The sequence below is a fragment of the Crocodylus siamensis genome, chromosome 4 (assembly GCF_052110815.1).
Source record: "Crocodylus siamensis isolate JL-2025a chromosome 4, ASM5211081v1, whole genome shotgun sequence".
Taxonomy (NCBI): Eukaryota; Metazoa; Chordata; order Crocodylia; family Crocodylidae; genus Crocodylus; species Crocodylus siamensis.
Window position 1 is genome coordinate 142,393,833 of NC_143398.1, and position 13,652 is coordinate 142,407,484.

The 13,652-nt window shown below is 46.0% G+C and overlaps 1 protein-coding gene across 1 annotated transcript in view; it reads right to left on the reverse strand.

Moving 5' to 3' along the window:
- LOC149866633 (ovostatin-like) overlaps positions 1–13,652 on the reverse strand; it is a 49,635-nt gene that overhangs the window by 19,993 nt on the left and 15,990 nt on the right. The window contains exons 11-23 of the mRNA XM_090043983.1: positions 13,396–13,505; positions 12,622–12,780; positions 11,845–12,072; positions 11,405–11,462; positions 10,863–11,011; positions 8,351–8,500; positions 5,819–5,989; positions 4,704–4,839; positions 4,223–4,307; positions 3,532–3,760; positions 1,972–2,098; positions 1,457–1,575; positions 1–52 (exon numbers count right to left, since the gene is read on the reverse strand). Coding sequence (XP_089900109.1) covers positions 1–52; positions 1,457–1,575; positions 1,972–2,098; positions 3,532–3,760; positions 4,223–4,307; positions 4,704–4,839; positions 5,819–5,989; positions 8,351–8,500; positions 10,863–11,011; positions 11,405–11,462; positions 11,845–12,072; positions 12,622–12,780; positions 13,396–13,505 — 1,773 coding nt within the window. The remainder of the gene's footprint in view (positions 53–1,456; positions 1,576–1,971; positions 2,099–3,531; positions 3,761–4,222; positions 4,308–4,703; positions 4,840–5,818; positions 5,990–8,350; positions 8,501–10,862; positions 11,012–11,404; positions 11,463–11,844; positions 12,073–12,621; positions 12,781–13,395; positions 13,506–13,652) is intronic.

Here is a 13,652-nt window from a genome sequence, read left to right on the forward strand (position 1 = left end):
CTTTTGTACAGATGAGGGAGCTTTGGGTCACTTCCTTTTTGATGCCTTCAGGCTGGGTGATGTAGAAAAGATGAGATAGCATGAGCAAGGGACACTTACAGGAGAAAACTGTGTAGTGGCTGTAAGGAACAGTCATTCCTTATTGCCTACAAGCTCTGCCATTCACATGAATATACAATTTGTGGCCCATGGCACTTTTTTTCATGTCTTCTTTCCCCTTATCATGAGGAAGGCTTAATTTTTTTTATTGACAGCCAACTCAGTCCTCATCTATCCTTTCTGCCCCCTGGAGGTGTATCTACACTGGGCTAATCCTCAATGTCCATGCTGTCCCCAAGCATCCCCACCCACTGACTCCTGCTTACATGCTCTGCCCTGGAGATACTCTGGGGCCAACCTCACAGAGGCCTCACCAGTGGCTGCTTGGAAGCACACTGATGACCAAGGGCCCTCAGTGGCTGGTTGCAGATGGCCTCACCAGCACATTTCTGGAAGCCTGTGAATGGAAACTGGGGGGAGGGAGGGGGAAGCACAGGGCATGGGTAGGGATGTCACTGCTGAGCCTTGCTACCACTGTGGTGCAGATGTGCCTTAAGTGTCCCACTTCCTCAGTGACATACAGGATGGCAATATTATTGCCGGCCAGGGGAGAGCTGTAATATAGGCAGAATAAGTGCTTTGCCTTTAAGGTGCTACCACCCTAGGCACACCTTGACTACTGAGCAGTGTACAAAGAGCCTGATGCCATCTATGGAAAGGAACAGCTGAAGAGAGAGTCACCAGGCTCTGGCTGGTGTGGGAGAAGTTTAACAGTGGCCTTGTCTGTACCATCTCAGGGGCCATTCCCAGGGGGTCCCCAGTACCCCCTCTCAAACACCCAGTCTCTGACACATGTGAGAGCAGGCATTGGGGAGAAGCCTGCGGAAGACCCAGAAGTGAGCTTTCAGCCCTGAAGTGGGTCAGCAACCTCGGGTGGGAGGGCTATGCTCTGTTCCTTCCTTTTTGTGGCCCTCACCTAGGGTGGTACAGACCAGCCCCTCAATTCTCCCAATACATCCTCTCCTAGTGGCTTGTAATTATCCTGATCCCAAAGTCAGCAAGGGCCAAGTGCAGGCTGCAAACAAAGTGCATGGGGAAGGAGTCTTGTCTGACTGAGTATCTGTGTCAGCAACACCTGTCAGACTTTGGATGGCCCAGCCCTGGAGCTAGAAGGAAGGATTTGGGAAAGCAGGGAAGGGTTCACCAGGTCACCTTTCCAGGATCTGTTCTCTCCCTGACAACACTTGAGGGATAGAAAAGCCTAACCCCCTCCCAGTCAGCTGAAACTGGACCCTAGCTATATGGACTTTAGGGAACCTGAAATGTCCTGACTTCCTTTCAACACTCACTTTCTGCCTTCTCTCCTTCCGCATGAAAAGGCAAAGTATCCAGACATAGTAAGAGTTTTCTACTGTACCTCAACCAAAAGGGTCCTGATCAGGGTGTCTTTCCACCTTATCACCAGGTCTCCAGCAGATTTACCCTGACAGGTTCCGCCATCCAGGATCTCAGCTGTAACGTTGAACGTTACCTCACCTGAAATGCCACCCCGTCCAAAACAGAAAAGTTTACCTTGGATTCCTAGAACAATGGCCAATATTGGCAGGTTTCTTTTGCCAAGGACCTTACTGGGAATGAGCTACAGGGAAAAAATTGGCAAGTGGGGAAGGAAAATGGATGCTAAGCCACTTCATGGGAGCAGCCATGAGGTGGTAGAGGTCTGAGATGTGTTGCAAATGTGTTGTCACAGAAAAGGCCCTACAGCACAACACAAAAGCTGACCTCATAAGCTGGGAAAATAGGGTCAGAGTATTCTGAGGTCCAAGTTCGAAGCGGTGGTAATGAATGGGCTAAAGTTGGGCCTTCAACGGGGCATAAACAGGTTAGTATAAATCCCAGGATGGACAGCCAGAAGGATGTGCAGAAGCTTACCAACGTTTTTGGAAATAATTTTCCAGACATAGGTTTTCCTTTCATTGGAACACACACATCCATCAGCACCACTTGGTGAGAGGAGCTGAACCAAATAATCTTCAGAATTTGCCAAAAAGACCTTGACCTGGAAACAAAGGAGAAGGACTATTGTGGTGCAGGCTGCCTTGGACAGACAGGGATGGGTGTGCTGGCAGAAGGGTTGAGCTTCCATCTGCCTGCCTCCCATGGATATCCAGTGTCCACACCTGCAGGCCAGTGCTGAAGCAGAGAATAATGTGGCATTGGATAGGATCTTAACAGATCCCGCGTCTGGCTGAGTCGTTGGCATTAGTAGGGGTGCTCAAGATCTCTTACCAGCAGATAACCCAATATCCTGAGCCACACTCATATTCGAGTGCAGTACCCCAGAACTTGCTGTCTTTGAGGCAGCTTGCATAGAAAACCCCTACTTGTGCTCTTTTGTGCTGCTTTATGAGGTATATGGAAGGCTGTTGGGAGGGTGGCTTTTCTTCTTTCAGAAAAGACACCTTTTCTTTCACTGTTTTTCTTCACTTCTGAGGTTTGCCAGAGGACTCCTTGGAAAATTTGAAACAGATTATGAAGTCACAAGAAAGAGAAGCTTGAGCCACTGAAAGGGGAAGGGATTTTTTAGTCAATGACCTGACTTCTAGATTTACATTCAGTACGTGGCTTTTACTCAAACTGCTAACCAAGGAGAAAGGGGCTTTTTGTCAAAGATACAAACACAGCTCTGCAATCAGGAGCCGAGGCAGTTCCCACAACAGTTCTTTAAAATGACCTCCCCCAAAAAAGGCTAAATCAGTTCTTGATTTTTTAAAACTCAAGCAGAAAGACATTTCTAAAGCAAACGCAGACCAAAAAAGATTGTTTTGAGACTTTCTACATGCAACACGCAGAAGCAAAGAGGGTACTCTCTTTTGGCCAGGTTACCTTTAAGGTGTGTACAAGCTACTGAAGAGTACAGGCCTACTCAAGTCTAACTAGGAAGTACTGAGGCAGACAGACCCTTTTGGGGGGAAGTAACTAGAAGGAACATGTGGCTTTTACATCTCTTACACCTCTTTGGCTGCTGATTTTGGAAGCTGTATAGAACGTGCTGCGAGCCCTGGGGTTCTGGTTCTCCCTCAGCTCTGAATTCTTGACAGGAGCCACAAGTTGGCCCCTGCTCCTGTGCTTGGGAGTTTCACAGGACTCAGTTCTGCCTTGACTTTTCCTTGTGTAGCTTCCACTGAAGCTGGCAGTGCTCTGAAATAGCTGAAAACATAAAAGGTGCTCTCAACAAACTCACCACGGCACTCTCAGAAGGTGCACTTCTGTGAAGCACTGCTGATATCCCTAGCTCAGGACAAAATTCAACCTAATCTCTCTCTGCTCTATAGTGGCCCAGGAGGACAGAAACAATCACAGTAATTTACCAAAAAACAGCTGGGGCTTTATATACTTACCATGCTGCTGCATATTGTAGCCAAGGAAGGATGCTACAGCTTTGCCGAGGAGGAAGGGATGTGAATTCAGAGGGAGGAAGAAGGGACATACCTGATTGCAAGTGCCCATGTAGTTGAAGACATTGGCTCTAAGTAAGAAGTCTTCTCCCCGGATGATGGAATAGGGCAGTGTAATTTCAACAAAGAACATCTGGAAGGCTGTCAGAGAGGCAGGTACAGAGATGCCAAAGCCTGCCTCCTGTGCCACACAGAACATGCTGGCTTTCCATTCAGTGATGGTGTCGGGGACGGTGAACGTGAGGTTGGCCTTTCCAGTAGAACTGAAGAGAATGGGCAGAGAGCACATTGGAAAGAAAGTGAAGTGTATATGCTACAGCACTCAATACAAACAGCAGATTATGAAAAAGCCAGCTCTGTCTGCAGGCTGAGACTCTCATGTCTGAGTGCCCCAAGCTAATTACCCAGGTTCTTCGAGGTGAGCCCTCGGTAAATCCCTCTGCCTGCCATTTAGCCCAAACAGCATAGGAGTTTAGGGGAAAAGACTAGAATGGGACCCAGAACTCAATTCCCAGTCCCAAGTCTTCACTTCAGACACTCCTGCCACGTAAGGGTGGGTGCAACCCATCAGGGGATTGTGGGGAACATGCACTGGGAACCTTAAATATTGTCACCAGGCAGGAGTGGTTGAAAGAACAAGTTCCTGGCACTTCGCAGGGCAGCAGTGGGCGTGGATTCAACAGCCCTTTTGAAAGGAGGTGAGGGAAAAGGAAAGGAAGACTCACTCCACTGGGACTAGATCCCACAGCCAGGTGTCAGGGAAGAACTTCCGGACCGTCTCAATTACTGCTGCATTTCGAGCATCTGCCCCTGTTCAGGGACAAGATGGAGCTTGGTCAATCTCAGTGTATTCAGAAAAGGCATCATGGCAGGGTGGGCTCTGCCCATATGTTCTGGATCAAACTGACACTCCAAAGTTTACTTCCAAAAATGGTGAGATGGGAACTGTGGAAAGCAACTCGCTGCCTCTGCTGCCCTGCCCAGGAACTTTGCACTTACTCGGGATGGACAGGTTCCTGTGACCTATTCAGTTTAGTGAGACAAAGACAATGGCAGCCAGTAGCAGTACTGCTTTAGAACATGGACACCTCTCTTACCAGGTAGAGGATGGAGACCCACCAGTTCACATCACACCAGCCACTGAATGCAACTTCAGGTCAAGAGTAAGAAGTGCTTGCAGTCTTTTCAGACCCTGACATTACCTACCTGACAGTCCAGCCTTGTGCACAATAGAGAAGTCTGCGACACTAGGCCGGGAAAGGAATTCAGGTCTGTATCGCTCACTCTCACACACCGCTGGCTGCCGAAGCCGAGAGTTGGTAAAAACCTTCATGCCCATCTCCTTCAAAGCCAAAACAAATACTTCAGAAACCGCCATTTCTTAGCACAGACTTAAACCAGCTCTGCCCTTTTTTTCCAGTAGACATTTTGATAGTGCTAAACACTCCAAGTGGCCTATGCCCATCTGAAGGATAGCCTATGTCCCCCTGGCATAGGCCCAACTCGTCTCTGCTCTGCATTTTGTGGGGTCTTTGGTGTTGTCTATGCAGATTCCTTGCATGTTAGAAATGCAGAATGTGCCACAGAATTAGAGCACATCCACTACAAACAGACAATGCTCAAGAAAAGGAAGTTTTAGGCTGGAAAGGTATCCAGGTTGTGGCTGTATTGGTCTAGAGGCAAAAGGAATCAGAACTGGTGGTAGAGGTGATATCTTTTATTAGATCAACTCGAGTTTTTTCAAAAAAAAATTTGCAATTAAAGATTTAATTAGACCAAAAATCTAGTTGGTCTAATAAAAGATATCATCTCTACCACCAGTTCTGAGCCCTGTAGGGCAAAGACACCTGCTGGCCAGTTGGGAAACTAATGTAAAGCAGCTCAGAAGGAGCCACTTTTCAGCAAATCCAAGTCCAGCCATCTTGCCTCTGTCTTTCAGATCAATGAAGGATTGATCCCTCCAGGGCATTTTCTGCTGCAACAGGGAATTCACTGTTTCCAGAAGGAGACTGTCACTGCATTTGGATGAGAGGCCAATTACATAACAGTAGGACACAAAGAGTCCTCCAGAAGGCAGAACTGTCTCTCCCCTGCCACTTCCCTGACTTTGGGCTTCATAATCATAATAACACAGCCAGCTTCTCATGCTTGAAGAGTTAAGCATAGAGGGGCTGGTCAGATAAGGGTGTACCTATATACCAAGCACCAGATTCTTCCTGTATTTCATCATTTCTGCAGAAGAAAACCAATGAAGACATTAGAAACTGTTTCTTTACTCCCTCCCTTTCTGCTATTAACCTGCCTAATTTCAGCACAATTACCTTGAAAAACAGATAGACGTCAGGGCCCAAGTTAGAGGTTACAGGCGTATAGTACAAGCCATCATGAAAGATGTTGTCTGTTGGAATACATGGGTCTTTGCGGTCATCTTCCAAGTTGAGATTCTTGTAGTAGTAACCAAACAAATCTTGCAAGGGAAGCAGGCTGTACACCTGGGAGGATAAAACAAACCCAGAACCCTGTGTGTGTGGGGAGGAAGGGGTAAGCACCAGTTCACACACCAGGTAATGGCAGTTATACAGAACAATGGCCTGCCCTTTTCAGACTTGAGGCTTACAAGGTTCCTTCAGAGATAATACATACAGGTCTTTTACCCTCTCCCCTTTTTTTTGTAATTTTCCGTACTGGACTCTCTTCAGCTTGCCTAGGTTTTTCTGTCTATGAGGTACTCACAAAGTAGCAGAGGCCTCCAGGCTCTAGTAGCTTTTAGATTTATAGACATTTGGTCTGAAGGGACCTCAGCAGATCATTGAGTCCAACCCCCTGTCCTGGGCAGGAAAGAGTGCTGGGGTCAGATAACCCCAGCCAGGTGCCTATCCAGCCTGCTCTTAAAGACCCCCAAGGTAAGGGAGAGCGCCACCTCCTTTGGGAGCCCATTCCACATTCTGGCCACCCTTATTGACTTGTTGGGGTAGTCACACGCCTGACTTGTGATCATCTGCCATGGAGTCACTCAAGTGACTTTGTGTTAGGTCTTGGGGTGTGTTTACACTGACAGGCAGCATGTATCAGAGGGGATGGCCCCAAATCTGCTCCAGCCATGTACTCCTGGTAGCATTCTCCAAACCCAGAAATACTGGTGAAGATGCTCTGGTGTTGCTAAGAGCAGCCACTGGGACTGGGGCTGGATTTCGAGGGTGCCAAGGGAAGAAGTCAGGTAAGGCAAGCATGGGAACATCCCAGCCAGGACACACTGCTGCCATGGATAGTCCAACTCAGTACATACTGTAAGACCTAGGCAATTTCTAAGGATGGGAAGAACATCATTAGATGATACTGTGAAAAGATGGAGGCTGACTGTGGGGAAGATCCAACTTCTGGCTACAGCAAGTCTTGACTGGCTCTTATTTTTCACCCTTTTGCTGGAAATCTCTCTCCTACCTCAGTGTGACCTGCCTCCCCTTACTGATGGTTAGGCAACAAGGGTTACATGTTTGTGGAAGGCAGACAGGAGCCCAAAACAGTTGCCACACTGAAACCCCATTTGTGTTGGGAGAAAAGACTTTTTTCCTGCACAAAAGGGAGAGTGTACAGATATGCAAAGGCTTTCTTGTGGAAGAAAAATGGCTTTTCCGCAAGAGGTTAGATCAGTTACCTATCATGAAGATCTTCCTCCAGATCTAAGTTGAATACCTGTATGCTTATCTTGGGAGAGACATCCAGTATCCCACAGTCCTGTGCTCTCCCATCATCTACTTGGGAACACTGGCTCCCTGACAGCCTGCCCAGGAGCAAGCTGTCAGGGAGCTCTGCATCCCGTCACACCAATCAGCATTCTTCTGAGCCAGAAACCCTCCCAGAGTGCATTTCTCTTGTCCAGCCCCTGCCTAGTCCTCTGCATGTCTTCTGTTCCAATAGGAAGAGTGTGTGTGTGTGGGGGGGGTGGGGCGGCGGGCGGTGAAAACGGTGTACCATGACTGCAAGGTTGCCTGGGCTAGGCAGATTCCCAGGGATTGGGAATCAAGCTGGGAAAGGCTGTCTCCAATCCTGGTTAAAGGCCTCTGGTTTTAAATACTGCCTCTGGCATGCAACTAGGTGCTAGAAGCATGAATTTCAAAGCACTGGGGGCTGAGAACTGGGGCTGGGAGGCTTTCTTTGCCTCCAGTCATGCTTTAAACATCCTGTGTCCTGCCCAGTTTGGCACCACAAATGGAAGTTTAACAGCTGGGAACCAGAGTTCTGAAAGCTGGGAGCCAAGAGCTTGGAGCTGGAGTTATAGAAGCTGTCCCCAGCCCCATGTCCCTGCACTTCAGGTTTTACTTCACCCCATATGCAGCCCATCTGGGCTGTATATGAGATGATTTAAAAGCCAGGGAATGCCTATTAACAGCCTACCCCCTTCTCTGGCAGGGGAGAGGGCTGACTGTCAAGTAGTGGGCTCCCCTAAGGGCAGGGGTAGCACAGGGAGAAGCTCACCTGCATAGCTCTCCAGACAGGGGGCTGAAACTTATGAGCACTCCAGCTCCCAGTCAAACTTTCTATTGGTAAGAATTTTTGAGAAATTTGTAGTAACAGACATGAATGTCTGTGGCAAATCCGACATGCTTCCCAGCATGGCCACTGGATGAGCATAAGCAGATAGGGGGCATCAGGTTCTCCCTACTGACAGGTGGTAAGGCCTTTTGCCTCTCAGAAAGTGTCTTGTAACGGAAGAACCCTCACCAGACACAGAGAGAGCAAATAGAGAGGGAGACAGTGGTGTTGCAAAGGGTAGGGGAAACCAAGGAGAGATGGGAACCTATTGAAAGAAGGCAACTCTGGGACAGCATAAGGCAAGGGACTCAGGGGCTTACAGTCTCAGCAGACAACTGTTGCTCAGGCTTCAGGAGCAGGACACTCTGATCCACAGCCCGCAGAGCGCAGTGGGAGTTGGCAGCGGCTTCAATAAGGAGGCTGACGTTGGAGGCTGGGAGCGCCTCTTCTTGAGAGAACTTCAGCTGGACCTGGGATTGAGCAGAAAAGGTCAATTCCACAACCTCCGGAGTGTCTTTTCTGTGCAAATGTGAGTTTTGGTGCAAGAGGAGCAGACCTTTGACTTCTTACCATCACCTGGCAGGACAAAGGCCTCACCACAGAGCTGGTTCTCCCTGGATTCTCTTCTCACACCTGAGCACAAAGGCCATACAAAGGCTCCTACATCCTCCTTCCTTCATTACAAACAGGCAACACTGGACTTGTCACCCGCCCCAGAAATATAACCCTTTTAATACAGGTGTTGTCAGGATGCAGAGGATTGGATGAGACAGGCCTTCCCAGCAATATATCGCCATGTTCCAAGGTCCCCACTGGCCCTCAGAGCAGCTGGAAGGATTAAATAAATGTATCCATGACTTTTACAGGGCATCAGAAGAGAAAGGTTGGGGCAGGGGTGGGAGCAGTAGTGTGGGTTAGTCATATTCCTTTTTAGATTCATTTCTGATAATAAGCACTGCCATATAACACAGAGTTTACTCACGTATGAGTTATGATGAACTCCATGTTTCTGCTGCCATCAGACCACAAGCTCCATCTTTTCTATCACCAGCTACAATCAGCCTTAAGGCCTCTGAGCAATGTCATTTGATAAGAAATTTCTTGTATTTAATAATGCCATAATTAAGGCTTTTTTTAAAAAAAACTTTTTACTGGAAAACCTGTCAGACTACTTTTGTTGTCACTTATATATGGATAAATAAAGTGCCCTTCTGAACATAATTCATGTAAGATAGCATCAAGTTTGGCACTAATGTAAGCATACTAATATTTGTACAGCACCAAGGCCAATGGGGTTCTGGTACAGGACTGGGTCTTGTAGATATCAGTCCTACCATGACCTGTGCTACAATACTGCATTTTATTACTTTTTCTTCAAAATGAAAACGTTAAAAAAGTCTGCACAGCTGGGCAAGTTTAACATAGTTTGTATTCTGATCTATTATTAGAACTATCACAAGCCCTTTCTAAAGCTTGACTGCTCACTAAAATGCCACCTGGTTTAAAGTTTTAGGCAAGAGGTGAAGTTTTCTAAGGCCTCTAAGTTATTTAGGAACCTTCGAAGACTTTGGAGTATCTCTTGCTCTTTGTATTATATGAAACCCTCTTGTAGCACTGATATTTGGTAAGCACTATGGATCAGATTCTACTCCACTTGCTGGGCATCATAGTGGTCTTCGGTTCCAAAGCATAGTGGACTTAGGTTGCTATTCTACCTTGCTCTCACACCCCTGAAAAAAGTTAATGCAAAATATGGGTGGGTCTTCCTCTTGCTCACTGCTTTTGTGGTTTAGGAATAGGGAGAAATCTGCATATCTCCAAAAGGAAAACCTACACCTATAATGGGGACACAAGTGCCCAGGGAAGGTAACAGAATCTCTCCTGTGCTTCAGGTGGGTAATTCAGATTTGGTCACAAGCTGTACTTTGGTCATCCAAGAAGTGAAAAAGAATTCTTCCCTTAGTGTTCCGGCTAAGTATATGGTATGTTATAAAAGTAGGTGCATTAACAGGTTTTTCAGGGACTCAGCCAAGGTGCAATAGGATCTGCCCTTGGTCTGTGTCAATGAGTAATTTTATTATTCAATGGCCAAACTGAAAAATACAAAAAAGAAGAAAAACCTGCTTTGGATTAACACAAAACAAATTTGTTTGTGGGGCAAAAAAAAAAAGGCAACAGCTGGTCTGGGTCTTCTAAAGCACTTTGCGTAACCCCAGACAAAACATTCAACTTCGTTTGGGGGTCTGTTTTGCCTTTTCTTTTAAAAAAATCATTTCAAAATGAAAAAAAAATGAAAAATGTAATTAAAAAAACTATGAAAATACATGTTTAAGGGTTTTTTTTTTTCTATTTTTTTCTTATATGGCCAAAACTATTAATACATTTGCAAATTCTGGCATTTTTCAGCAAATGATTTGTCTTAAACAGTTTCACCTAGTTCTGTGAACTTCCAGAATTGGCCTGTTGGACTTGGCCAACAGATGAGAAATGTTCTTGACACTAAAGAACAAAACATCACAGATAAACTAGGCATAGAAAAAGGCTTCAGGACATGGATATGCAGCTCGGTAAAGCAAGGATTCCTGGAAGAAGCTGTGTTAAGGGTGCTGAGAGGAAAAGCATTGATTATGGGGCTGGAATGGGAAGCATGGGGACAGTACACAAAAAGCATAAAGATGAGAAGGAAAAATGGGAATTAGTGGAGCAGTAATAAGAGAAAACTAGAATAACAAGGAATAGGAGACCAAAATGTGTGGATCTGGTTAGGGACAGCATAGATATCTCATAGCAAAAAAAGGTATGTGGCTTTGAAAATGTCTCAAATCCCCTTACCTTGTTATTGAAGCACTTCTCAATCTGGATTCTGGCACTGTCAGCCACTATCTCCCTGGCAGGATGCAACGTGTAAACCAGGAGCTGGAGGATTGGGGCTAGCTTCTCATCGATGGTAAGGGGAATGAGGAAAGTGCCTTTCAGAGTTGCTAGAGAAAAAGGATAAAGCAATAACAGTGAGGCCCAGGAAGTGATCCAATAATGTCTGTCCTAGTTGGGTGCATATGACAGTTGGCCAGTGGATGTTCCTAGAGTTGTTCCATATGCCTCCACCCATGTGCCCCTGCTGCCTTTTTTGAGGATCTCCACACCCTGAGATGACACAGGCTATGTCCTCCCTCTGTGGAGAGGCTGCCCAGTTGAGCAGCGCCCACACTTAATTCAAGATTTCTCCAAGTGGTGATGCCATTGTGCCTGCTTGTAAGTGAGATGGAAGAGACACCCTGAGTATAGCTTCATTCACTGACCCCAAAGTGTTGCTCAGCTGCATAATTCTCAGTATTTCTGCCTTAAAAAGAAGAAAACAAGACAACAGTGCTCACCGCCATTGATGCTGACTTCCTTTTTGCCGTGAAAGATAATTTTGCCTCTCGCCATGCCCTAGTTATAGAAAGAAATCATGAGACCATGAGCAGGGAAATAGGAATGGCAACCAGAAAGACACCATGAGTATTGCTTTAAATGTATGACTCAAAATGGAGTCAGGTCTAGCATAGTGAAGTGTTGCGCTCTTCACTACAGACCTAAGTGTTAGATTCCCCCCTACAGACCTAATACTGTTTAACCTTCTCAGCCCCCTCCCTGCTTTGACAGTCCTGGTCACACAGATGTACACTGCTGCAGATCAATAAGGAGTCTTGCCAACAAGGCATCCATAACCTGATGGAACGAGCCCTTTAGGAACTGCTATTTGGCATTCTGCAATACAAATCCCCACCAGAGCGCTCTCAGAGAAGCCTGGCAGCCTCTCACAGACGCTTACCAAGTAGAAGAAGTTCACACTGGTGGCACCCCTGTACTGGTTTTTGTTCAGGATGTAATGCACTGTGATCGACTTCTTTAGGCCACAGTTCAGCTCCTTCCACACTGGCTCAATCCTCACAAAGCTGTTAGTCCAGGAATAGAACCGCTGAATGCTGAAAAAGGCCTCAGTATAGAAAGGTACCAGCCAGCCTTCCATGTGGCAGACATCACTGGTTTTATATACTGCCTGACAAAAACAGGAAGAAAGAACAAGCTGTTATGTTACTAGTGAGGCAGTAGAAATGACACACATTCATTTACAAATCATTTATAAGGCACTGCATCCATAGCCTGCTAAGTGGCTGTGGTGAGCAACAGCAGAATGTGCCTACTAACAATAGAGGGAGTTGGAAAAAACACAGAAATGCTAAAATATCAGAATTAGAGAAAATTTGTGAAAATCAATTTTTTTTGTCAAACAGGGAACCAAGTTAAAATCTTGTTCCTAAGAATTCTCTTAACCCTTCCTACCCACCTTCCTCTTTCTTTTCAGTCACCTAATATTTGGGTTATTGGACAGTGCCCAGTATCTGCTTTGCATTTCACGTAGTTGAGTCACTACTTTATATGGGGTCCCTCCCTCCATTTTTGGAGCATGAATTGAGCCAGAGAAAGTGAGATCTCATTACTAGAACACAATCCCAATCCTACTTTTTGTGGCTTTGGGTCTTATACCATGGGTTAAGACCAGCACAGTGGCCCTCAAAGAAATAAAAATCCCCCTTTCAGTGCTCACTTTCAGGCTGAACTCAGGATTGAACATTTCAGAAGTCTCAATTTTAAACTGAGCAGTGCCATTGTCGTCTGTGGTATAATTGCAAATGTTCTTTTCACTGAGGAACAGCTGGACAACTTCATTCTTGATGGGAGAGTCATCCTTGTCCACCAATCTGATCTAAAGGGAAAGAGAATAACAGCCATGTCAAAGAGGTTTTCAGCCTGCAACTCCACTGAGTGCAGAGACACATGTTTTCTATGTGCTTGTATTCTATCCAGGAGACCGTCTCCCCACTCTACCATCTTATACTCTTAGGCCGTGTGTAGATGAAAGGAGAGGCATGTGTGCAGGACACTTCAAAGCAGGCTAAATGCTTCTGCACCTCTTTAACGGTGTCGGTGTTTGCGTGCCTTGGCAGTGTATTGCTCATTAATTCCAGCTGTGGTGGGAAGTCCTGCGGCATAATGTGCCTCAAATGACCTGGGGTGCAGCAAACTAAAACTCCTTCTCAGAACAGGCAAAGCCTCAGAAAAAAGCAGGGAAGTCTTAGTAATGGAAGCTTGCCACCCAGTACAATAGCCAGAGAGGTGAGTTATAGCCAAAGGTTAAATGGATTTTTTTAAATAAAAAAAATTCCCTTTTCCTGAAATGATGCAGCTTAAATGTAACAAATGCTTTAGCAGAAGACCTTGGTGAAAGACCTGTGGTTCTGTTGCTGGACCAGATGTTAAATTCAATTTCTATCACCCTGGATACCATGCTGTGATATAATACAACTCTCTGCTGTCCTACCTGTCCAAAGTAAGGGATCCCTCTTTTGTAGTAGCGATCCATGTTCTCAAACCGCACACTGCCCAGCACCTGGGTTATGGGAACGTAGGCAGAGTCTGAGATTTGCACACCTGTGAGACAGACCCAAAGTGAAGATGAGGCATAATTAGTCTTGAATTTAACTTGCTTTGAATCCAGTCAAATTACTGAGCCAAGTATTTGCCTGGGAGATGATCCCTATGTATATGAAATGGATCTTTTCTAGGAAATGAACCTTG